The sequence below is a fragment of the Oryzias latipes genome, chromosome 9, assembly GCF_002234675.1.
Source record: "Oryzias latipes chromosome 9, ASM223467v1".
NCBI classification, from domain to species: Eukaryota; Metazoa; Chordata; class Actinopteri; order Beloniformes; family Adrianichthyidae; genus Oryzias; species Oryzias latipes.
This window is the reverse complement of record NC_019867.2, coordinates 31804504-31828856: the sequence shown is the minus strand read 5'-3', so window position 1 is coordinate 31828856 and position 24353 is coordinate 31804504. Positions and strand designations below refer to the sequence as shown.

At 45.8% G+C, this 24353-nt stretch overlaps 1 protein-coding gene across 3 annotated transcripts in view; it reads right to left on the bottom strand.

Moving 5' to 3' along the window:
- The window catches only part of abca2 (ATP binding cassette subfamily A member 2), a 110138-nt gene that overhangs the window by 6000 nt on the left and 79785 nt on the right, over positions 1 to 24353 (bottom strand). For 2 of the 3 annotated variants that reach the window (XM_023958878.1, XM_023958877.1), the window contains 29 exons: positions 23736 to 23838; positions 21740 to 21854; positions 20523 to 20713; positions 20000 to 20150; positions 19697 to 19901; positions 19459 to 19623; positions 17554 to 17734; positions 17048 to 17260; positions 15465 to 15661; positions 14073 to 14246; positions 13578 to 13774; positions 13079 to 13199; positions 12725 to 13003; positions 11305 to 11520; positions 11098 to 11200; positions 9593 to 9915; positions 8422 to 8635; positions 7947 to 8052; positions 7762 to 7873; positions 7594 to 7654; positions 6499 to 6673; positions 6305 to 6420; positions 6058 to 6205; positions 5782 to 5905; positions 4487 to 4619; positions 3986 to 4106; positions 3729 to 3907; positions 1895 to 2036; positions 1394 to 1528 (listed from right to left, as the gene is read on the bottom strand). In XM_023958878.1, the coding sequence (XP_023814646.1) occupies positions 1394 to 1528; positions 1895 to 2036; positions 3729 to 3907; positions 3986 to 4106; positions 4487 to 4619; positions 5782 to 5905; positions 6058 to 6205; positions 6305 to 6420; positions 6499 to 6673; positions 7594 to 7654; positions 7762 to 7873; positions 7947 to 8052; positions 8422 to 8635; positions 9593 to 9915; positions 11098 to 11200; positions 11305 to 11520; positions 12725 to 13003; positions 13079 to 13199; positions 13578 to 13774; positions 14073 to 14246; positions 15465 to 15661; positions 17048 to 17260; positions 17554 to 17734; positions 19459 to 19623; positions 19697 to 19901; positions 20000 to 20150; positions 20523 to 20713; positions 21740 to 21854; positions 23736 to 23838 (4700 nt within the window). Of the gene's footprint in view, positions 1 to 1393; positions 1529 to 1894; positions 2037 to 3728; positions 3908 to 3985; positions 4107 to 4486; positions 4620 to 5781; positions 5906 to 6057; positions 6206 to 6304; positions 6421 to 6498; positions 6674 to 7593; positions 7655 to 7761; positions 7874 to 7946; positions 8053 to 8421; positions 8636 to 9592; positions 9916 to 11097; positions 11201 to 11304; positions 11524 to 12724; positions 13004 to 13078; positions 13200 to 13577; positions 13775 to 14072; positions 14247 to 15464; positions 15662 to 17047; positions 17261 to 17553; positions 17735 to 19458; positions 19624 to 19696; positions 19902 to 19999; positions 20151 to 20522; positions 20714 to 21739; positions 21855 to 23735; positions 23839 to 24353 lie in introns of all 3 variants that reach the window. The other variant, XM_023958876.1, reaches the window with a different exon arrangement.

Below are 24353 nucleotides of genomic sequence, written 5' to 3'. Positions count from 1 at the left end.
CGTTGTTTTTTCAAAACATCAGAGGAGGGATGAGACAGGCGGCGCCAACGACAGGGGCTGTTTGGCGTGGGGTCACCTTAACCCAGGGGTCGGGAACCTTTTTGGCCAAGAGAGCCATAAATGCCACATATTTTGAAATGTAATTTCGAAAGAGCCATACAATAATGTAGTGTCCCTTCCCCACACTGAGGCACGGAGACTTAACCTCTTTTAAGGTTCTTTATTCTGGTTACTGCAGACCGCGACAAACGCCGTTCAATTAATTCAGCAACTCCTCAATCTCTCCCGCCGAGACGAGAGCGCTTCTCCCAACTTTATATTCCCCTGCTACCGCTGCAGCCCCTCCCATTTCCCTTATTCGGCCCATAGCTGAACCCCATTGGTCCAAACACCCTAACAACAGGCTGAGCGACAGAACTGAGAGCCAATCAGATCTCTGCTTGACGCGTTCAATGAACTCCAGAACTTTTAACGCGGCCCAACAGCCATCCAACTCAGTCCGCGACAATTTGTTTAAAACTAAATATACAAATGAATGTGTGTATTTGATGTAATTTCAACATTTTTAAAGTACAGTAAGTCTGTGGATTCTTTTTAATAACATTGTTATTCTGTTTCTAATAAATGATGAGTATTTCTCGTGGTAGTTCTGCTGATTGTCTAGTCTGGTTGATACGTGGTGAGTTTCTGCTTCGTTCAGGCGTTGAGACTTTAAACGTCATCGTATGTCTGAATGTTCTGTAGATGTGACAAAGACTGCTCACATGCAGACGGGGAGCCAAACACACACCCACACGCTGCAGTGAGTGACAGGCAGTGGGTTTTACGTATTTACAATCCCTGCGCGATTCACCTGCTGCCTGTCCCCACAACACCTCAGCCCCACCCTCTGCTTTCTCCCTCACACATCCCGTCCCCGCATCTGCGCGCTCGTTCTCAGAGACGGGAGCGCGCAGTTTTAGGCACGGCAATTCACAGGTTTCCAGCTGGTACAAACTCTGTGAAATAATAGATAATAGTAACTGATAGCGCTGGCGCAGATTTTTCTCTCCAAGCACCGCTACTACTGCGCGCCTCTGGCATCGCATCGCGCCCGAGAAGGACTGGTCTAATAAAAAAAAAAACTATAATTAAAGATTTGTCTGCGAGCCACATGTGACCATCAAAAGAGCCATATATGGCTCGCGAGCCATAGGTTCCCGACCCCTGCCTTAACCCCTTTTACCCGATGTCAATCATGTAGCCAATGGGCTCAAAGCCCCGCCCCCACAAAAAACTAGGCTTAGCAACGAAAGCAAAACTGTAAACTGAGGACCAAAGGTAAAGAGAGAGAGAGAAATAAAAACATGCTAAATGTCTAAGTTGAAAAAAATCCGTCTCGGTTTCTTCTTACCAGGAAGATGAGCGGCGGGAATCCGATCAGAGCAATAGCCGTGGAAAGTTTACGCTTGTTCCCTCCGCTGTACGTGCCGGCGGGTCTATCTGCGTACTTGGACAGCTCCAGCTTTTCTAACGCCCACTCCACCACCTATGGGGGGGGGGGGGGGGGGGGGGGAGTCAGCTGATGACAGCAACAACAAACAGGTGGAAAAGCTGCTGCTTGTGTTGTGAAATCAATATGGACGTGTGTTGTCGGGTCATCAGTGTGTTTTTATGACAGATTCTTATCAGAAATGTGTGAAAGCTGTAATCTAAGCAGCTCTGCAGCTTCTATAGCAGATGTCTGAGTGTTTGTGGAGGGCATCTACGTTTGAAGTTTGTGGGACATGAAGGTAGACCTGTGAAAGGGCAGGCACAGCACCTGTGACAGCAGCTCTCCCTGAAGGAGATGCCTCCTCCCTGCGCGTCAAACCTTCAGGTGCACGCCATCAGCGAGTGTGAGGATGAAACCAACCTTGGCCTGGTCCTTCCAGGGAACGCCGCGGAGCCGGGTGTAGAGCTGCAGATGCTCCCTGGCAGTCATGTCATCGAAAAGGGCGTCAAACTGCGGGCAGTAGCCGATGCTCTGCTGCACACGCAGGAGGTCCTTCAGGATGCTGCGCACACACAAGAGACCCTCTGTCAGCCGCGCTGCAGCTCCGGCCGTGAAAACCGTCACATCGCGGATGCCGGTGCTGCTTTCAATGGGCCACACTGAGAACATTAGCTGAAGAGCGGTCAGAACTGGTTCCTGTGAGGTCCCATTTATGTTTCATGGATTTGGATTTGCTCTGATTAAACGTGGATTCCCCCACCTTCGCTCGCAAGTGGCCAAGATAGGCTCCGGCAGCCCTGTGACCCCAACAGGACTAAAACAGAATAGAAAATGAATGAATGAACGTGGATTCCATCTGCATCTGTCCCAACATGTTTGGGACAGAAATACTGTGTCCGTTAGAAAATCTGCAGATGAAACAACTACAAACCCTATTTTGCAGTCTTTTATGGTTTCACATGCTTCCTCTTTCTGCAGCTGCTGTTTTCAATACGGCTCAAACTTCTGCACTTCATCCCTTTGGACTCAGAAAACTGTTTTTCCTCAAAACATGTTCTGCGGGATTTTAGCTCGTGGAGACGTTTGCAGCCTTTAGGGATCAGAATTATGAGATCAATTGCTGTAAAACAGCCAAACATTTACAAACCCAGTTGCAAACAGCCTGTTTACACACTTTTTTTTTAACTTGTCCTGTCCAACAGCTGGGCAGACAGATGAGAGCTGAGGGCCTCTTGTGTTGGACATATTTTACTTTTACAAGAGGGGTTATTAATCTTCTGACAAACCAGAGGTATGTCTGAATAAACCCCTTTTGGAATCCAGGACAAACTTTTTTCATTTTAATCATTTTTGAACATTTTTTTTGTGTTGGACCGGACGGAAAAGGAAAGGAGGGAAGAAGAGAGAGGGACTTTGGGGGGGGGGGGGGGGGGGGGGGGGGCAAGGAGGGTGATCATAGGAAGGGGGGGTAAAACCATGAAGAAGCATAAAGCAACAAGCTACTGGATGTTTATCATTACGGTGAGGTTCAGATGTAATGCAGGTCTATAAGGGCGGGGCCTGTCCACACACACACACACTCAAATGTTATCAACACACCTGTTGGCTCAAAAAATATTCACGTTAACATGCAGAGGACCAGCCATGCCAGGACCAGCAGGACCGCCATGGGGGCCCCCAAAGCCAGAGAGCAGGGAGGCATGGGGGGACAGAGAGTGCAGCCCCCGGCCCCATTAAACCTCCAAGGTCCCATACCGATAGTGGCCCCTCCACCTGTCCCAGGCAGCCCCCCCCACACACACACACACATCATTTGAAATGATTTAAAACCAAAGTCCACAATCATTGTAAATTATTCTGCATTGACGCTTCTGGTGAGCGTGTGTGAATGAATGTGGCGTTTGGTTTTCTCCTCTTTCATGGTGCTCATGTCATATAAGGTTCTCCTTGAATATTTTTATTATTTGTGCACGTTTTTTAGCATTCTGGTTTTATCCAATAGGTTTTTGCATAACTTTTGGAAAAACACAATGTAAACGAACACAGCAGAGCCTCTTTACAGAAAGTTCAACAGCATCAGGCAGCGTCTTAAAAATGATGATGGGTGAAGAGCCATCAGACTGATGAAGGATGCTCAGAATGAACCTATAGCACTGGAGAAAGCTGTCGGCTTCTGTGGACCGCTGTGTAAGGCGGTCAGCCAGCGTCTGTGCGCTGCTGCTGTCCTATGTGGGAATCAGAATAAGACACCCACCTGTGTCCGTTGATAAAAGCCTCCCCTCCAGTGGTGCACTCGTCTCCTGTCAGCATCTTGAAGGTGGTGGTCTTTCCTGCTCCGTTCACTCCCAGCAGCCCGAAGCACTCTCCTGGGCGGACCCCGAGACAGAGCCGGTCCACCGCCTGGATGCGGCCCATCTTCCTGGATTTGTACACCTGACAGAGACACGGTGGCATCTTCTTTTCAAGCCAGTCAAAGGGGAGGGGCTAGAGACCCATTTGTGCGAGCGGTACCTTAGTCATGTTTTCAATCTTCAGCATGTCACTGTCGGCGTCCCCTCGCAGCACTCGCTGTCTTTCGCAGGCCACGTCCACGTCATCATCGTCTATGGGCTGGCAGCTCACAGGGACTCGCCTGGATTCATGTGCAGAGTTACGTTTCAGCTAGCTTTGCTCGGCTTTCAGCTTTAGCCAGAGAAAAGCAGAGATGATGATGATGGATCCTCTGATGCAAAAACATGGCGCTGCTTCAGAAAGCACAGATGAATGCCTCAACCTGTCAGCTCTACAATTATATGTGTGGATTTTCCAGGAGCTTTGGTCTGGAACTTGGGGGGGAAACAAAAGAATTATGAATTGCAGGAAGAAAGTCTTCAGTCCTGAACATAAACCAAACACATGTGGACATCTGATGAAAGCCTGAAGCCGATGAGGCTTTTTTCTCCACAGCTTTCACTCTGTTTACCTGCTAACACTAATGAGGAAACATTCATGCACAAATAAGATTTTACTGACGGAGGTTTCCTGAGGAAGTTGTACTGGCAGAGGATGGTGATGAGGAACCCAACAAAGCCTTCGATCGTCATGGCAACAAGTCCCCGAGTCACGATGTCCCACTCAAACGGAGATTTCATTTTATCAAACTGTCCTGAAACACATTTTCAAAACCAGTCAGAGGGGGACTTTGTAAGACGATGTGCAGTTGTTCTGCTCTTTCACGCTGCGTACACATGTGAAGTGCGTTCAAGAACACGCTAAACAGGCCATTTTGAAAGCACTTTTAGCATGTGGTGTTCGCACTGGACTGTGGCTACCCGATACTAGCACTTGTACTGCGAAGGCTCAAAGCGGTGCAAATCTCATGAATCTCTTTCACACCTCTATTCTGATATATGAAAGACTTGGTGTCGTGTAAATCCAGTCGGGCACAAACTGCAATTATTCATATCTTTTACTAAAAAGGAGGCTAAACTGACTTAAAAAATTCCATAACAATGTGTGCCTGTGAGAGCTTTTAACAGGGAAGCTGAAACGCGCTTACGGTATCTGCATGTTCACTGTGACTTTTCATTAAAAGTGGTCGCTTGATGTTCAGTCAAGCAGGTCCTTTTCTAGCTTTAGATTAAACATCTTAACCTGATTTTGGGGTTTAAAGGAACCGGATTCAGCTGTCTTCATGTCTAGTCCTGATCACACATTGGGGTCACAAAGCTCTGCAGGGTTCTGGACTAAAGCTACGTTCACACCGGGCTCAGAAATGTTCAACGGACCGCTTCTAATGAAGAGTCTATGTAAACATGTGCGTATGCACCTTTTAGGTTTCACGTTCCAAACTGTTGGGTTTATGAGTCGCTTTTCATGTTCTTAAGTCCCTCTGCGGGCTCTAACTAGAAAACAAGTTGAACTTTGACCTGTCATGGACTCGGACTTGGTAGTGCCGTATGGATAGCGTCCTTTCCAAGACACAGAAGTGCCAACAGTTTGAAAACTGATCATGGAGGAGAAATGAATCATTGCGGTCTGTGTCTGGCTAGAATTCTATGACACCAAGTCTTTCATGCATCGGAAAAGAGCTGAGAAAGAAAATGTTTTCACAAGTTTCATGAGATTTGCACCGCAGCCTCTCACACCAAACTGTGAGGACATACGGTAGAATCAGTCAGCGACCGTCCAAAGTCAACACCATACACTAAAAGCAGGCTCAAAATCCCACGTTCAGCACATTCTTGAACACACCAGACATGCCCGGTGTGAGAAAGCTGTACTCATGCTGGCAGTAATGGGTTCTCGGTGTCTGCGTGTGGCGATACCTATCTTTGCGTAGTACTCGTTGATGTACTCGTTGTAAGCCATCTCCATCAGGCCATGGCCCAGGTTGTAGTTGGGGAAGATGAGGAAACAGGACTTAAGGTAGCTGTTGACTTTTTTAAGATCCTGCAGAAGATAGTCATGGTAAATAAATGGGAGATCAAACCGTCTGAAGACGGAGTGACTTTACATCAACACTGTCACTGAATTGATCTTCAGAAGACTGTCTATTTGTAGGATTTAGTTGAGTTTTCAGGGCACAATGAAGAGTCAAAGACCTTGTCGTGTTCAAATAACTGCAGGAGGAAGGTGGCCACGGTTGCAGTGATGCCGATGAAGAGGTTGATGACTATCAGGAACACATAGGCTGTACTGGGAACTTCAAACCAGAAGGATGCTGGGTACATGATGGGGGTGATGGACCACCTGGAGGAGAAAGTTTGTGTTTGCGTTGAGCTGTGTTCCTGATCTGATCCTACATCTCACCTCGACGTCATGTCACAAGTGTTTCTGCAAAAGTCTCACCCATACAGCAGGAAGAGGGAGAGCACAGCAGGAAAATTGGTTGGGGAGGTGTAAGCCGGCAGGTCGAAGACGAACAGAATGATGATGCAGCACGTGGCAGGAACCAGATAGTTGAGCTGAGGACAAAAGGCAGACGTGTTTATGGCAACAGGACCAGCACAGAGGTCCTCGAGGCTTCAGTACATCCTCCTCACCATGTCCCAAATATAGTTGGCCAGCCAATAAATGACAGGGTCACAGCCGCTAACAAACTGAAGGTGTTTGGCCTTCGTGGACTTCTCTGCCACCAGGAAAACCACAAAGCTGGCTGGAACAAAAGACATGGCCACAATGATGAAGATGGCGATGACCACGTCGGTGCCCTGGAGCCTGGAGACACAGAAGCACAAACCAACTCAGTCCATATGAAAACCTAGAGTGCTCCACAGCTCTGCCAGTTAAAAGAGTATTTGGACTGAAAGAAGGTTGCTTTTGGTCAAAACCAAGCCCCCATTTTCCATTCCTGAACAAACCTAGGCATAGCAAATGTTGACGTTCCTCGAGAGATCACAAGAGGCAGACTTCTTCCCTTCAACGTCCATGTAAAAAATCGTCCCTAAAGCTCAGTTTAAAGCTATTGCTCTAGTGTCTGTCCTCAACAACTGTGTGTGTGTTTGTTGGGGAGGGAGCACAACTGTACACTGGACCTTACTGCTCTGTCCATCTAAATTGCCCTTTTGGGAACAGTGTTGAAGTGGGTGGGGCAAACTGCAGTCCAGATGAGTGGAACCAGTTATAAAAGTCTTGGAGTATTGATGCTGTGGTACAGTGGGACACCGACCACATCATGCCCTCCGCTGACATAGAGCAGAAAAAGCTAATTTATGAACTCAGCCCCTTTAGAACCTGCAGATATGATGGTGAAAGCTTCAAAAAGGAAAACACGTAGGACTGAAAATTGGGAGTGGGGTGGGGGTGTCAGAAGTCCCTCAGTATGTGTCAGGGGTATCTAAGAAACCTAAGCGGTCAATGCTAGACCAGGGGTGGGCAAAAGCGCGTTTTTTAAGTCGAACAGTCATTTTTCCAATCCTCCCAACACCACATGAACGCAGCATTTCTCTAAGTTTGTGTTTTTCCAGGGGGACATCAGTTGATTGGTTCAATTGTCCCTAAAAGGAGAATATCCTTGTCATATTCTTCTCTTATGAGGTGGAATACCTAAACACACTCCCAGTCCTGGTTCGGCCCATCTGTCAACTTTTAGAACCCAGAAAGCAGTGAAGTCAACCACAAATACCTCACAAACTTACAAGTAGTCTAAAGAGAGGCTGGCGCTGGTCCGGTTCATCGGGTGGTTGGTCAGTGTGATGCCTGTGAACACAAAAAGCCCGTCTTGGTTGTGCAGTTGATGCAAACCAAAGTTCATAACATGAAACCCGAAGAAGATAGTTTTCTTTAAGGAAAGGGCAGCTATGTACCATAGGCAGCGGGGTTCCCCTTGGAGGGGGGCAGGTTAGCTCGCAGGATGGCGTTGTTGAGGACATTGAGGTACGTCGGCATGCTGTGGTAGCCTTTGTTGTTGTACAGAGCCTGGACAGTAGGGGGTGCCTTGAAGCCAAGAGCTGTGCCGTGGATGTAGATTGAAATTTTGGGCGTGTCTTACCTGAGCGGATCTGCGCACTGCAATCTTACGAACCATCGGAGGGATCTTTCTCCCAAAAGAGGCAGGAACCGACTTCTGGATGTTTCCCACCGTCAGCCCCCCATATCTGTTTGAGGCAGAGCAGCTGCTGACTTTTGCATTTCTACTCTATTGTTTTCTATAAATGTCATATCTATGTCATATCTCTAAGACAATATAAGACAACATGAAGCAGTAATTGTGGTCTTCAAGTTCTGCATTTGTTCTGAGAATCTACATTATGTAACGGATACGTTTTGATACTTTAAAGCTGCTCTGAAGTTGTTGCCTTCCTGATAATAAACTGCAGACACATTTCCTTTACTGTACGACAAAGAGGAGCCTTGAACCCTCGGTCATTGTGTTGCTTGTATAATCTGCACAACACAAACGCTGTCTTGCACTTGTCAGGACACAATCAAACAACACACAGCCAAATATGTGTCCAATGTCTCACCTGTGCAGGCGGAGCCGGTCCGAGGTGAACAGCAGGTACTCAGAGACATTGCGGCCAGTGATGTCCACCAGGATGTCACCCGTTACCACTTTCACGAGGGGTGGGCGTCCTCCCACGCCACTGGGGCAGGAGAAGCCCGTGCCCTGCATTGAGCAGGTGCAGCGCACCGGCTCGTGGATGGACAGGGGCAGGGTGGGGGGAGATGTGACCGGCTCTAAAAAAAAACATGAAAGAGAATGAAACTGGCTCTGACTTTTGTCAGCAGGAAAAAAAACAACCACACGAACCAGTGAAGCCCCGCCCACCGGCACGGAGTCAGCAGCATGCCACCACCAGCAAGCCCGTCAGGTGGGCTTCATGGAGACAATTTTCCTTAAGTGTGTCCCCCATCATCAGAAGATGTTAGAAACACCAACAACATTTTTCATGGCATCAGAGGGTGGAGGAGCCACGAACGAGCAGCCATCATTTATTTTACTGCCGAACAGGAACGAAAACTCTGTCCTCCATTAACCCGGCTGAATGCAAACACACGCTCCCTTTACAACACGCGGCCTGTGGTTTGCTGGGTTCCTCCCATGGTGGGGACATTGTCCACCAGCAGGACGTAAACATCCCATATGATGGGTTTGTGACGAGGGGCTAACCTCACCAGAGACAGACCGTCAGCAGTGAAAGTTTGCTTGTCTTGAGGAGTTTTTAGATTTAGTTAGTTGGGATGGGATGGCAGGAACTGCTTCTTCATGCTGGGACAGAATTGTTTGTGATTCTTCAGCTCCTCTGCCAGCTGACGGCTCACTGTTCTGCAGCTCAGAGGAGATGCTGACAGGCTGCCAATCGTCAGGATGTGAGACACGGATGACAGCGGAGGGAAATCAGAACATGAAGCATCAGGCGGCACACAGGACAAAAGAACTGACCAAGACACAGGAGGGTCCTTCTGCGGACAAACCCACACAGGGTCAAAAGGGGACACCAATGTGTGAAGATGTCAGAAACATCATCAGAACTTCTATTCATTTCAGCTGGAAATGTTAGACTTCCCTTTTATGCAGGGAGGTTTCAGGTTCTCTTCCCTCTAAAAGGTGTCCATACAGATGGACTGTTGGCCACATCTGGAACACTACTTCCACACGTCTGTGGGAAAAAACAGACTCTTTTGGCATCTTACCACGGACTGTTGGAGGGGGGAGTGTGAAGTTCCAAAGCCCGTCCACGAAACGAGGGTCTGGGTCATCTGAAGGGGCCGGTGAAGGTGGAGGGGGGACAAAGTTGGAGAGGGGAACCCCCTGAGTGAAGGAATCCAGACACATGGAGTCAAAGTACTGCGCAGCCAGGGTCTTGGAGTTGTTGGCACTGGGGTTCAGCGTCTGGGCAAGCTGGTCCAGTGTGCTGTTGAAGGGGGTCTTTAAGACACATGTAGCCCCCACCCCAGAGGGTAGGCGGAGGGTGTTGATGATCTTCTGCGTGCTAGCGTCAGGCGACAACTTGTTCCTGAGAAGAGACAGACAGACATGTCAGCGTCGGCCCACCTTTCTGTCACTATCATCACGTTTAAGAAAACATCTGAGCCCCCCCCCCCCCCCCCCCCCCCCCCCCCCCCCCCCCGTGGTTCAGTGACTGGACTGAAGGCCTTCACAGTGGAAGCCTCACACCTGATGACTAACATTGGTCTGTCACCAGACTGGAAACACTGATGGGTTAAGTCTCAAGCACGTGGAAAAGCCTCAGGACATCACAGCTCCTCCTGAAAAGAGCCTGCTGCCCTCTGAGCCTCTTCTCCCTCCATGCAATCACTGCATGCCAAGCACAGAGACATGAGGCCTCCCCAGGGAAGATACAACCCCTCACCTCCACCCCGCCCTACACAGCCTAACGTGGAGCTTTGCAGAGGAGTAAAAGGGGCTCTACTCCTTTAACCAATGATGACTGACAGACGTCATGGTGATATTTACAGTCAGCCAGCATGGATGTTAAGAGAAAACAACGATACTAAAGTAAAACAGAGAGAGCCTTTAACGCCCATGTCACAAAGACACTACATACATTTTGTGCATACTGCACGGATATAAACTGGTCAGACGTGAATCTACGAGGAAAAAGTGAGAAAAGTTGTGGTCTTTACGTAGAATTTTCACAGATGTATCAGGAATGAACCACATTAAAAACACGGAAGAAGTAGGAAAACCACATAGAGAACACGTAAACCAACGTAGAACATGAACTGTGTGATTATTGTGATGTTTATCTTCAGTTCATTAGTGATTCATGCATCAATGATGTAATTATAACGTGATCTGTGCGCCGTGTACGTGATACATAAGTTACACATCGGTGGGTCATGCGTGAAAGTCTGTTAGACAAACGTGGAACGGTCGTGCAAAGACACACATATGTGTTTGCGTCTCACAAAAATCATGTACAATTGTGTACGTTTTAGAAAATAATTGCATATAAACTACGTAAGATACGCGTAAACTGAGTAATTCTCAACCGACCAAAGATTTCACGTAAAGACCCGTTGGCTGAAACCCTCGGCGGTCACCTGCGCACACCGACCAATGAGGAACGCATAAAAACACGTATGAAGGACGTAGATCACACATGAATCAGGACAGATCGAAACGTGAAAAATGGGACACGCCCTTAACGTGGAACTGCTGGCGGTCACGTCACCTGTACTGGGGTCTCTCCTCATTGGCGTAGGGGATAAAGTTGCCTCTGGGTTGGGTGTAATTATGATACTGAGATGGAGACAAAATCAGGGGGGGCAGATCACCTGAAATGAAAATAAAACGAGAGAAACAGAGATGTTTATTTTCACAGCTGTTAAACTGAAGCTTCACTGTCCTTTCAGGAGTTGATGGCACAAACAAAACTCACCTATCTCCGGTACAGACAGAGCCACGGTCATGGCCACACACACAAAAAAGGCAGGCAGCAGGATCTGGGAGAAAAGGCCCTTTGTGTTCCTCTTTGCGCAGTGAAACCTCTTGATGAGGAGGCCATGAAACTGACTCAGCTTCAGCCACCAGCCATCCAGCTTGAAGCTGCCCTGTCCCTGCAGGACTGTTTCAGGGGTTGGGGGGTTCTCTTCATCTACTGGAGGAGAAAAGAAATGATTGACAGGCTAAATAGTGAAAACCATAATGACATAGGACCTGCAGCCTTTTGTGAAGAGGTCTAATTGAGGCCATAGACCCTCAATTCCCCTTTTTTCTACCTTAAGGCCGTGTCACACGGCCACTAGATGCATTTTGCACATTTTCTACGTTTGAAATTTCTGTCTTTTGTGATCCATTCGTTATGTATGTCATTCAGAAGTGTTTCTTTTGTTCGTCATTGGTTGATGTGCACAGATGTCCGTTGACGGGTTTTTACGTCCATTTGGTTCTGAGCTGTTCAACAGTGTTGTTCGGTTGAGTATTATGCAGTTTATGCATATTTTACCTAGTTTATACGCAATTATTATGTACATTTTAAGCATTTGTGCGTGATTTTTGCGAGATGCATATGCAAATGTTTGGCTTTCCACCACCGTTCCAAGTATGTCTAACAGACTTTTCATGCATGAACCACCCATGTAGAACTTTTATATTGTGTATTTGCGCACAAATCACATTAAAATGACATAAATTGATGCACGGATCACTTATGAATTGCAGATAAACAGCACACAATAACGCAGGGTTCATGCACGATTGGGGTGTTGTGTGTCAGGTCTATAAATCGAACGATCTTTCACCCCCCCAGCGGTCTATACCAAGTGAGTGCTCCCACTCCCACAGGGGTTCAGGGGACCTGACACTGGACATGTGCCAGGCCCTTCTGCACATCTCGCCAGTTGCAGCTCACCCCACCCCAGCGGCCTTCCTCAGCTGGCGTCAAGCAGCTGATGTAGAACTGGTCCTGACCAGGGGAACCTGACGGTTTCATTCAAACAAAGCACCGCGAGGGCAGGAGCTGACCATGGTGCTGACACAGTGTGATTTCTGACACAGTGTGATTTCTGCTCAGTGCTCTCCATGTCAAAGTGAAGAAATTCATTAAAGTGCAGGTTTATGTTTTTCTTTCCATGGTTTATTTATGCTCCTGTGCTTTTAACGTGATTTATTCGTGATGAAAATTTCAAGTTAAGACCACAACTTTTCTCACTTTTTGCACATCAGTTTTCATTCTTGTTATATCTACACAGCGGCTGTGTGACACGGCCCTCAATTTTGTTTCTCTGCTATTTTACTTAGTCTTTTCCTTTGGAATAAAAGCAGTTAGGACCATCCCAGCGATGCCTTCCCCCCCTTACCTCTTAGACTGGCGGAGTCAGACTCCTGAGCGGTGTCGAAGAGCGGACAGTAGTCTCCATAGAAGTCTGCATACAGCCCTCCTTCATCGCCCCTCACAGAGCCCACAGAGGAGGAGGACTTCAGGGAGGACTGGCTCTGGCTCAGTTTGGAGCACAGTAACAGATTGTTCAGCTCCATCTCTGGCTGTGGGGGCTCCATCTCCACCTGCGGCCCCTCCTGGGCTCCCGAGCCCACAGACGACTTCCCCACAGAACTGCCCCCTGGGGATCCCTTCATGTCTGCCCAGAAACATTTGGGGAGAGCTGATCAACTTTAAAGGAGGCACTGAGGTCTGAGGACAGGCAGGAACGTACCAGCATCGCTGTTTTCCAGAGACTGGTCCTCCTCAGACACTTTGAGGAAGACTTCCTCCAGGGTGGTGTCCATCACCCCGAAGCTGGTCAAAGCTAAACTGGTCAGGTTCTGCTCTAAAGCCTACAAACAAACAAACACCAGCAGGAAAAGTTCAACCATCAAACCCTTCTGTCTGCTTCCTGTTGATTATTCCTGGGGGGGGACCCCAGTTTGTTCTTTCTTTCTGTCACTTCTTCATCAGACTGAAAGCCCAGTTCTGTTGTTTCATGTGTTTTTCAACTCAAAGGTTGTTATTTCTCTTCTCAGACACTTTCAAACAGTAAATGTTGTTTTTTTTGTCATTTTAAAGGTTATTCTGGAGTAAAAAAAAAGATCAATAGAGTTACACCCAATAAAATGAGCTGGGTTAAGACATAAGTCTGACGTTGATCCACACACTTTCCTGTAGAGACTACCACAAAGGTTGCCCCTCCTTGGCGTGCGTTTCTGCCTGCGTACCTGGAACAGCCTCTCGAAGCAGCCCTTCTTCACGGCCTCAGAGGGCAGGACGTAGGACAGCTCTGTGTTGGAGTCAGACACCAGCAGGCAGGAGGCCACAAACTGCTGGATGAACTTGGTGACTCGAGTCTCGGAGCACGGTGACTGGGCGGAGGATGGTGACTGGGTGGGAGGAGTCAGCAGCTGGCTGCTTTGGCCTGCAGAAAGGCAAAACAAGAGGCATCAGCTGGCACAAAAGCTGACCTTAATAACAAAAAGTTACACAAATGTTCCTGCTAATAACACTTTGGCCGTGTTTACGGTTATTGTTGAAATGTGGAAACATTTTGTGACATTGCAAAGACTAAATGATTCATCCATTATGTGCTAATATGACTTCACAGGCTATGTGTGTGCGCCTAAAATGTGCAAAAAGAACTAATGAAACACACAGACATAAAAAAAAGAAGCTCTTTTTAACAGTGATGCGCCATAGCACTTTGTGGGATTGCACACCTCGGCCTTCTGGCTGCTTTTTGACCAGTGTCAGCTTGTATCCGTCTCCATAGGTGCTCCTGAGGAACAGAGGCGAGCCGCAGCACTTGAGTTTTCCGTGGGAGATGATGGCGATGCGATCTCCCAGAAGGTCAGCCTCATCCATGTGGTGGGTGGACAGCAGAATTGTTCTGCCTACAAATACAACGGGGGAAAAAAGAACAGAATCTGCATCTGTAAATAAATACATCTGCCAATCAGATGGACGGAGTCTGAAAAATCTCAGCAAGCGACAGAGTTCTGAGATGAATTCCAAACAGCGTTATCTCCTTCTGATCCGCCTGCAGCAGGAGGAACCAGCAGTTCTGTCGACAGTTGTGATGCAGAAACCAGTGAAGGCCGTGTCACACAGCCAAGCTCCATGTCGGTCTTCTGTGATCCATGCCTGATCTGCGGCATTCATAAGCGTTTCCTGCGTTCGTGGTTCGCCGATGTGCTCAGATGTCCGTCGAGGGTTTTGGCCGTCGGGTCTTTACGTGAATTCAGCTTTAAGCTGGTTGTACACAATTATTACGTAAATCTGAGTGTGATTGTTGTGAGATGCTGTGTCGTTCCACAACGTTTGTCTAACAGACGTTTCATGCATGAACCACCGATGTATAACTTTCATATCACGTATATGGCGCACAGATCACGTTCATACTCCATAATTGACACACAAATCACTAATGAATTGCATATAAACAACACAATAATCACACACAGCCTTCAGACTGAGTCAGTAGCACAAATCTCTGACTTATGCTCTGAATCCAGTGAAGCTGTGACTGAAGCTGGTAGCTACGATGTGTCTTTGGAATTAGCCCGGTGTAGCAAACCCTTATGAATAAATGCAGAAAGTAGCTGACATTGTTTGTCCAGAGCAGAAGAAAGTCTGTCAAATGATACAAATACTAAACGAGTAGAAGATCTGGACAGCAACCTCTGGAAAACATCTGGTTAACTCTACAAATGACACTTGGTCATTGAAGTTACTAAAAACAACTTATTCTGTTCATCCATCGTTTTTCACCAAAATTGGCCCCCAGTCTGATGTCGACTTCCTAATTTGGCCCTCCCCTACAAACACTTTGAGAACCCCTGGTTTAAACACATTAGTATTTTCTTATTTTATCTGATCAACAAAACCTTGTGTATTTAAGGCAAATGATGTGAAATTTTATAAGAATTTTCTTTTTGTTTTCCATAATATTAGACTGAAAGTGTTTGTAGAAGCATAATTAATCTGAAAGGATAGTTTTCTTCCCTTTAGTGGCCACATAAAGGTTCTTTAAGGTCAGTAGCATGTCACTCTGCTGTGTACACCAGAGCTGTGATGAGAATGATGTCCTCTGGCTCAGCAGCATCACTCACCTTGCTTGTACTTCAGGATGAGGTCCCAGATGGCTCTGCGAGCGTAAGGGTCCACCCCGGCTGTGGGCTCATCCAGGATGACGGCCCTGGAGCCTCCGACAAAGGCTATGGCCACAGAGAGCTTCCTCTTCATCCCACCCGACAACGTCTGCACCAGGCTGTGCCGCTTGTTTGACAACTCCAGGTCAGCGATCATCCTGCAGACACACACGTCTGTTTTGTCTACTGTTCAGCAGATAAACATTTGAGCTCTTCAGGTTTTTTTTTTTACCACATTAGAAGGAAAAACAGGTTTTGCTGAGTAGCAGGTAAAACTGAATATTAATCAAGACTACTAAAAGTGCACTAGCACCCAGACAACTGAGCTATTTGTGGATTTATATAAAACAGCAGGACCGTCATCCTGTTTCAGTCTGGGACCTTTTGGCTTTGACAGCATTGAGGAGGATCTTCACAATTGTTCTAAAATGTAGAGGCAAAACTCACAAAACAGTGGACAAAACTGATCCACGATTACACACGGATGGATCTATGTGCACAGATCTATTGGCATAGCTCTATGCGCACATCTACCTGCATGGATCTATGTGCGCAGATCTACAGGAATGGATCTATGTGCACAGATCTACAAGCATGGATCTATGTGCACAGATCTATTGGCATAGTTCTATGCGCACATCTACCTGCATGGATCTATGTGCGCAGATCTACAGGAATGGATCTATGTGCACAGATCTACAAGCATGGATCTATGTGCACAGATCTATTGGCATAGCTCTATGCGCACATCTACCTGCATGGATCTATGTGCGCAGATCTACAGGAATGGATCTATGTGCAAACAACTAAAGGAATTGATCTATGTGCGCAGATCTACAGGAATGGCTCTATGTGCACAGATCTACGGGCATAGATCTATATGCACAGATCTACAGGCATGGCTCTATGTGCGAATTCTACAGGCATGGATCTATATGCACAGATCTACAGGCATGGATCTATATGCACAGATCTACAGGCATGGATCTATGTGCACAGATCTACAGACATGGATCTATATACACAGATCTACAGACATGGATCTATGTGCACAGATCTACAGACATGGATCTATGTGCACAGATCTGCAGGCATGGATCTATTTAAAGCAACAGAACAAAAATTCTGTAAATGTACTTTTCCTCTAACAACTACAAGTGCTGTTTAAGGTTAACCACCAGAAAAGCAATCATCCATAAAAAACGGTATTTCATGATATCATTGATGACCCTCAGTTCAAGCAGATCAATGTGACAGAAGGTGAGTAAGAACCAAAAAGGTTTTTACTTCATTTATGCTACTGCATTACAGCAGTATTGTTCGTGTAAAATCGGCCTTTAATGTGGGGTTAAGGGACAACTTTCTCTCTTCTGCCACAAGACCCCAGTGGTCTTTTAAGGACCTGCAGCATTTGGCATTTTGAGGTTTGAGGTTTGGCTCCAACTGGTGAGTGACAGATTCACCCTGATATCATGAAGGTACAAACCACCCACGTTTCCTGAAAATCAATCAAACAAGCCTGAAGGCAGCAGGCCGACACGCACTTGTCCATCTCCTTGCGGATGTCCTCTTCCGCCATGCCCTTGAGTCTGGAGTAGAACCACAGGTGTTCCTCCACGCTCAGCTTGTCAAACAGAACGTTGTGCTGTGGACACATGCCCAGGTTCTGGCGAATGCGCTCCATCTCAGTGCGGATGTCATGCCCATATATGGTAGCAGAGCCAGAGGTGGGAGGAAACAAGCCTGTCAGGATGGACCTTTCAAACACAAAAGAGGTTTTGGTGAAACATCCAGACAACATCAGGTTGGATCTACTTTTGGTTGGTATGGTAACCAACATTGAGTGTACATGTGCTGTTGTTCTTGGTCTTTGAGATCACCCACTCCAAGAACTGAGCGTCTGTCATTCGTAGCACCACAGCTGATTGCTTTGGATTTCAGTTACATCAGAAACTCTGTTTTCAAAGGATTTTCTGATGAACTCCAGCATTTGCTGTTAAATTTTAAAAGCAGAATTTCAAAAGCTTACATATGGACAACCCCCACTTACATGGTGGTGGTCTTTCCAGCGCCGTTGTGTCCCAGGAAGGAGACCACCTGGTTTTCATGGAGGTTCAGGCTGAGTTTGTTGAGGGCCAGTTTGCTGCCGTTCTTGTAGACTTTGGTCAGTTTGTCGATGCAAACGACCAGAGGCAGGTGGCTCGGCTCTTCTTCTATCCCACGCATTTCCTCTGCAGTTAAACAAGCACAAAGATCAGATTTGATGGAGTTTGATATTGAGAACATGTTGGATTGTGTGAAAATCAAAGCCTTTAACTCCAAACAACCACCACTTGTCACTTTAGCACAGCCGCTTCTGCCAGTCTGTCACAAACATCATCCTTAGAAAACGGGTTACTTCTGGCTCCAATTAAATGAAGCCAGTCCTGTCACTATTTTTCCATGACATGGATGCCACCATGTTAGAGCCAGACAAGGTTATTCAGCAGTGATTGGTCCAAGTCGGTCTGAGTCAGTGTTTCTATGGTAACCACTGTCACCAGCTAGAAGTAGGCTTGTTGGAAGACCGCACGCCTTTCACTGAAACTCGACTCGGGAGAATTTGTCAGTGAAATGTTTTCAAATGTTTCGAGGAGGGGGCCAGCGGGCACCACATACTTTAATTGAGGCATCTGATTGGTCAGTTTATAATTTAAATAACCAGCAGTAAAGAAAACGAGATTGTGGGGAAAAAATGGAGAATTATCGAGAAAATGTTAAAAAAAGGTATCAGATGTCAGAGTAACAGCTGCTTGTTCCTCTATAGAAGTCTGTGGGATTTTGGCTTCTTGGTACTTCTTGGGATGCTAACGGGGAGGGGTCACTCAGTCTAGTCTAATATATGTGGAAAAACAACAGTGGTGAACTTTAGGAAACTAACATGTGAATGGATTTGACATTCATTCTAGTTTACTTGTTGGTTTGGACACAGATTTCATTTAACTTGATGATCTGGAAGAAATCCAAGAATCTGGAAAACTGTTCAGTAGCAGGAATTTCTGTCCGAGTCTCACTGCTGGAATTCAATTCAATTCAATTTTATTTGTATAGCCCAAATTCACAACAACAGTCGTCTCAATGGGCTTCGTACCGGTAAAGGATGATAAATGCATAGAATTCAATAGGATAATACTAAAGTTTAACTAAACAGACTAAACTAAACTAGACATCTCCCCCTTCGCGGTCAGGAAAAATTCCTTAAAAAAAACGGATTCCGTAAAAAACGAAGAAAGCTCAGGGGTGACCACATGAAGGAGGGCTCCTCCCCCAGGACGGACAGGCCATGTATCATAAAGATGACCTAGATCCATTTTAGGTCAGAGAATCAGATCCAATCCAATCCTTAACCACAAATTATGATATGAATCGAATCGTTAAAACAAATCATTACGCGCCTATAATTATATTTATTTTCGCTTGACAAAAGAACAGGTTAAAAACAGCCTTTGGATCAGAGTGGGTCTTTAACGGGTTTAACTTGAGCGGTTGACTTAGGGATTGTTTATAGCAGCAGCAGAAACAACAGTAAAACCACGATAAATGATGAACTAACTCAAACCGGTCAATTTAAGACCCGCAGAGACGTATAGAAATAACACTGCACATTAGTCAGAATACGTATTTTGTTGGTAATGACTGTGTTTTGATTATGCTAGTTCATTTATTCAGACTGATTGTCATGACTTGATAATGACTCAATAAGCTACTAGTGTTAGGATCATTGACACTGTACTGATTGGCTCGTAAATATGTAACCAGTGAAAATGAAAGGTTTTTGTCCAAACAGCAGCTTTAAAGACGCTGGATAGCAAAGGCAGGTGGTGACACTTCTTCTTCATCCTCATCGGGATCATCTGTCTTTGTGCGGTCCCAGCTAAGCAGTCCACCAAGCTTCAATCAGTCTGTGCATCCGTACCTGACCTGCGCTGGTCCATGGCACACGCCTGATCCTCCTCCATCACACTAAGCCTGGTAGCTCCACCCCCACACCATGGCCACTCCCACGTCTCCACACGTCCACTACCTGACCAGTAGGACCTCTGAAGGGGGAAGTACCATGGACGAGGGAGCCCGTACATGCCTGCAGCAGAGAAACGAGACTCTACAGAAGATGTCCTTGAAGCAGAGAAGAGTTTGGAGCTGAGATGTCTCACCTGGATGAACGGCCTCGATGTACCAGGTAAGCACACCGTACACTGCAGCGTCGATGATCAGCATCATCATTGACAGTCCAAGATTGAAGTCATCACCTTCCACTGGGGATTGACTGATGGTCCGCCACTGGATACCAACACCAGCCACCTCGTACAGCGCGAAATACTTGGAACCGAGACCAAAGGCAGTGGTGGACATCAGTGACTGGAGAGAGAGATGGGGGGGGCTGAACAAACTCACCCTCCAAACCACAGCACAGCAGACCTCACAGCAGTTTCAGAGTCAAAAGAGGCAATGCTTACAGCGATGCACTTCTCGAATGCAGTGATCTTATCGTGGGCTACCTCTTCTCTAATGGCCACGTACATGTAGGGCACATAACTGAGGAAGTAGATGATTCCTCCACAGGCGGAAGCCAGCTTCGCTTTGGAGTAGATCACCGACACCAAGAAGCTGAGGAAGAAGGAAAAACCGTGAAATGTGAAGACACACCTTATAGTCATACCTTCAGGAGAGACACGGATCTTTAGAGGAGCACAAGTTCATCCAAAAAAATATATATATATAGCTACAATTTAAAAAAATGCTTTATTATCCAACAGAAAAAGGAAGAAGCTCTGAAGCCTGCAAGGGCCACAGGGCAGGACAAAAGCAGTTATCCAGATAGTGAGGTTGGCTCCATTTGATTGGGTCTTTACCTCCTACCGTACAAAGTGACCTTTTTGGGTTCTAGAGTCTCTGCAAACCGGGAAAATCTTTTTGTTTCTCTGTCTCCAGACGCTGATACAAACATGGAACAAGGATGCTTCTGTATGGAGCTCTCACCAGAACATGATGGTGGCCACGGCATAGATGGTCAGAAAGAGCCATATGATCAAAGGGTCGCTGTGGAGCAACACCCGGCCGTACTTCAGGATGGCTGTCAGAGCAGTGACAGAGATGGACAGCTGGACGAAGCCGGTGATGAACCAGGCCACCCAGTGGACTGCATTATTCAGACCCATCATCTTCATCACCTGGGAAGAAGCATGGAGGTCAGTCCCACGTGACTCCTAACGGGTTTCTGCTTAAAGCAGCGCCTTTTTCTTCAGTCGTTTATAGTTCAGAAGAAAACAAAATCTAACAAATACCACAGGATTTTCATTACATGTCTGTAAATTTAGGTAATTTTACAACAAAAAGGATTATTTGTCCAATAGTTCTAACCAAATTTGGTTAAAGTGATGAGGTCTTGCAAACCCAACTGTAACAGCTGCTATAATTATGGTATCACTTCCACTTCTGTTATCCGGCGGCAGCATCGCATCTATGTAGATGACATGCAGCTGTAGACCCAGCAGTCATACATATTACTCTACAACAGCCCAAAGAAATGAAACTTCAGGCCATGTGCAGTTCTGCTCTGACCATCAGCTTTTCACAATAAAACACACTGAAAAGAAGCATTGAATACATGGAGCTGTTTCCACTCTGAACTACATGCTGTGATCTTTACAGCAGCCCGTTCTTCATTGTGGGTTCAAGGATTTCATAGTTCTTGATAATCAGGTGTGTTCCTGAAAAAGCAGATACGTGTCTTCAATTTTAAAATCAAGTTTAACCTTTATTGTCGCCTTTAGTTTGTTCTCATAGGAAATTCAACAAAAACTCCTCCATGAGGCAATCGTTGATCAGTTATTTAGACGGCTGCTATACAGTCACTGTAAGGTAATCTAGCCTTATTGGAATGATCTGGACTGAATCGAGTTAGAACAGTCAATGAAGCTCAATGTTTTTGGAGACCACCTCAGTTTCAAACTGAGGAACACCAAACATCCCAAAAGGAGGCCAAAACAATCAGAATGTTAGAAGAACAGTGTTAGCTCACCTACTATTGAACAAAAGTCAAAAGCAACCAAAAACGATCCAGTAAAATCCAGAAAATGCTGCTTTAGTCCCCAAAGGAAGCTGGTTAACAGAAGGACAGCAGGCCCAAAGGCTAGAAACAGCAGCAGGGAGGCAGAGCTGGAAAAGGTGAGGCGATAACCACTGCATGCTCCTACCTCTTTGAGCCGATGCTCCTTCTCAGCCACGATGTGCTGAATCATCATGGCGACCGAGTAGACCCAGGAAATCACCATGCACAGAGGCATCATGTGCTCAATCACAAACAGAAAACTGCAGAGACAACCACAACAAGTGTCAGGCAGAGAGCAAACATCGTCCCAATGCAGATGCATGGAGTCCTCAGGCTGTTCCTGCTTCTTCAGTCCCACACAAAGACCTTGGAACATGAAAGGGTTGTTCCCCCCCATTTTACAGTTAACACAAATGTGGGTGGTTCCCAACAAGAACAGCTTTCAGGTTATTTCACTGCTTCAAATGGTTTGAAAATGCAGAGAATCCACTTCAAAATTGAGATTTTAGTCCAAAAGTCAACACCATCATGATGTGCTGACATGGATTTCTCTTAGTTTTACTGCCATTGTTTTACTTACATTTCTTTCATACTGTTTTAACTAGGGGTAACTGAAAAATAGACCAGGCCAACTTTAGGTATTTTAATGTATATCGGTGTATTATTCCTGTGAGCCAATATGAAATCAATTTATTTAGGTTTTTTTGTTTGTTGTCAGGGCTCAGATGCCACTTAGTGTCTCTATTATAGTTCCACCCACGGCGCTTTCTGATTGGTGACACGGGCCATACAGGTAAGTGGAAGTGGAAACAGAATGAGCGGCACAAAGTTTTCCGCTTTAGCTATGGAGAGCAGTGTAATGTCACATGCTGGAGGAACGTGAACGCAGATTTAGATAAGAAATAACGCAGTCTTCCACATCATCACTGTGAGCAGAAAACCAAATCCTGTTGTAGTGAAACCATGATGCAGACAGATATGAGAAGAGTCCAGAAGGGAGGAAACGCCTCCATTCAGCCCTGGTTCATGTTCAGCATCAGGACAAGGAAAAGAATTCACCTCCGTGAGGAGGACACGGAGGACACTGGGTCTCCTCAGAAGAAGAATCGTGACCCTCAAATAATGGATTTATCCTATAGTTGCACCACGGCGCATAGATTTCTATGCTAAACGGAAGCCTTATGGCATCACCATCAATGGCTGCATTGATTGGTTTAGTCGACACGTAAACCATATTTTCTAAAAAGCGTGGGTTTTTCCACATAAAACTATGACTGTTTTCTCATGATTTCAAGAATTTAGTCTTATAATATTATTTATTGTTTCATTTTTACGGTTTCCCCAATACTCCGTCGTATTGTCCGTTTTGAGTAGAAAAAGGCAGAAAAATGTTTAAGACTTCAGAAATAATCATCCAAGCCTCTGTAAAAAAAGATGCCACTGATTTGGTCATGTGATGATGTTGCTCCATGTTGCAGCCTGATGACTTATTATTATTATTATTATTATTGCAGACGGATGGATCTGTACCGAACCTGAGGACTCTGGACCTTTGGTTTGAACTTAAGACTGACGTAAATCCCTTGTGTTGTTTAGGAAGTCTTTACTTAAGAACATTTCAGGGAGGTATTCAGGTTTTAGTTCAAATGCACAAGAAACGCTTTTTTCAAGTGAAAAAGTACCGACATACAATAGGTGCATGGACTAAAAACATGGAGCCATCAAAGGTTCCAGGACAGGATGCTTTCTGCATGAGTTTATCCTCATGTTCCCTTTTCTCATTCAGGAGCAAACCCGTGGAAGCCGCTGCAAGGAGATGATAATGGCTTGGGAAGATCAGATCTATTGACATGATCACAAAATCGATAGACACATAACCAGGTTTAGACTTAAAAGAACCTGAACTGGCTTCACTTCTGTTGGCAACAGGGAGCATAGAACCCAGATGACCTCACATCTCCACTTTGACATTTTGTATCTTGTATTAAAAATCTTCAATGCACATAAAATGCAGAAAGTCGGTCTAATAATGAATCGAAATGCCTTAAATCTATCGGATTCACTTGTTGTTGTTTATAAAACTCTATTAAACAAAAGAAAAAATGGAAGCTGTGCAGCCTTAAAACAATAATCGCACTTACTCATCTCTGGTGTAACACGGGTATGGGAACATCTGGACGTAGTTACCCGGCTCCACCACATCGTGACCAACAAACGTGTTGATGATCGCTCTCTCCATCATATCTGCAGAGGAATGTCACAGGAGGACAGAAAGTCTTCAACAATCCACCTCAGCATTCTTGAAAATGACTCTAATGTTTTCCATAACAATTATCTGAAGTCCTACCTGTTAATGTTCTATAATGACTTTTTTATTTTAGGAAAAACGAATGACCCTAATTACTGGAGCACAGATTATTCCTTCTTTCTTAAAGCTTTGACTCATTTAAGTCTGCAGGCTGTTAAGGTTCAGTTTTCCTCATTTCCTTTAAGACCGTGTCACACAGCCGCTACGCACATTTTGCGCATATTGCACGGATGTAAAGTGGTCATACATACAAAAATATTTGTAGAAAAAGTGAGAAAAGTTTTGCTTCTTTATGTGAAATTTGCACAGATTTATCGTTAATGAACCACATTAAAACCACAGAAGACGTACAAATAAACCATGCAAAGAAACTCGTAAATCATTGAATCGCTTCACTTTGACATTCAGAGCACTCAGCAGAATTCACATTGCATCAGCACCATGGTCAGCT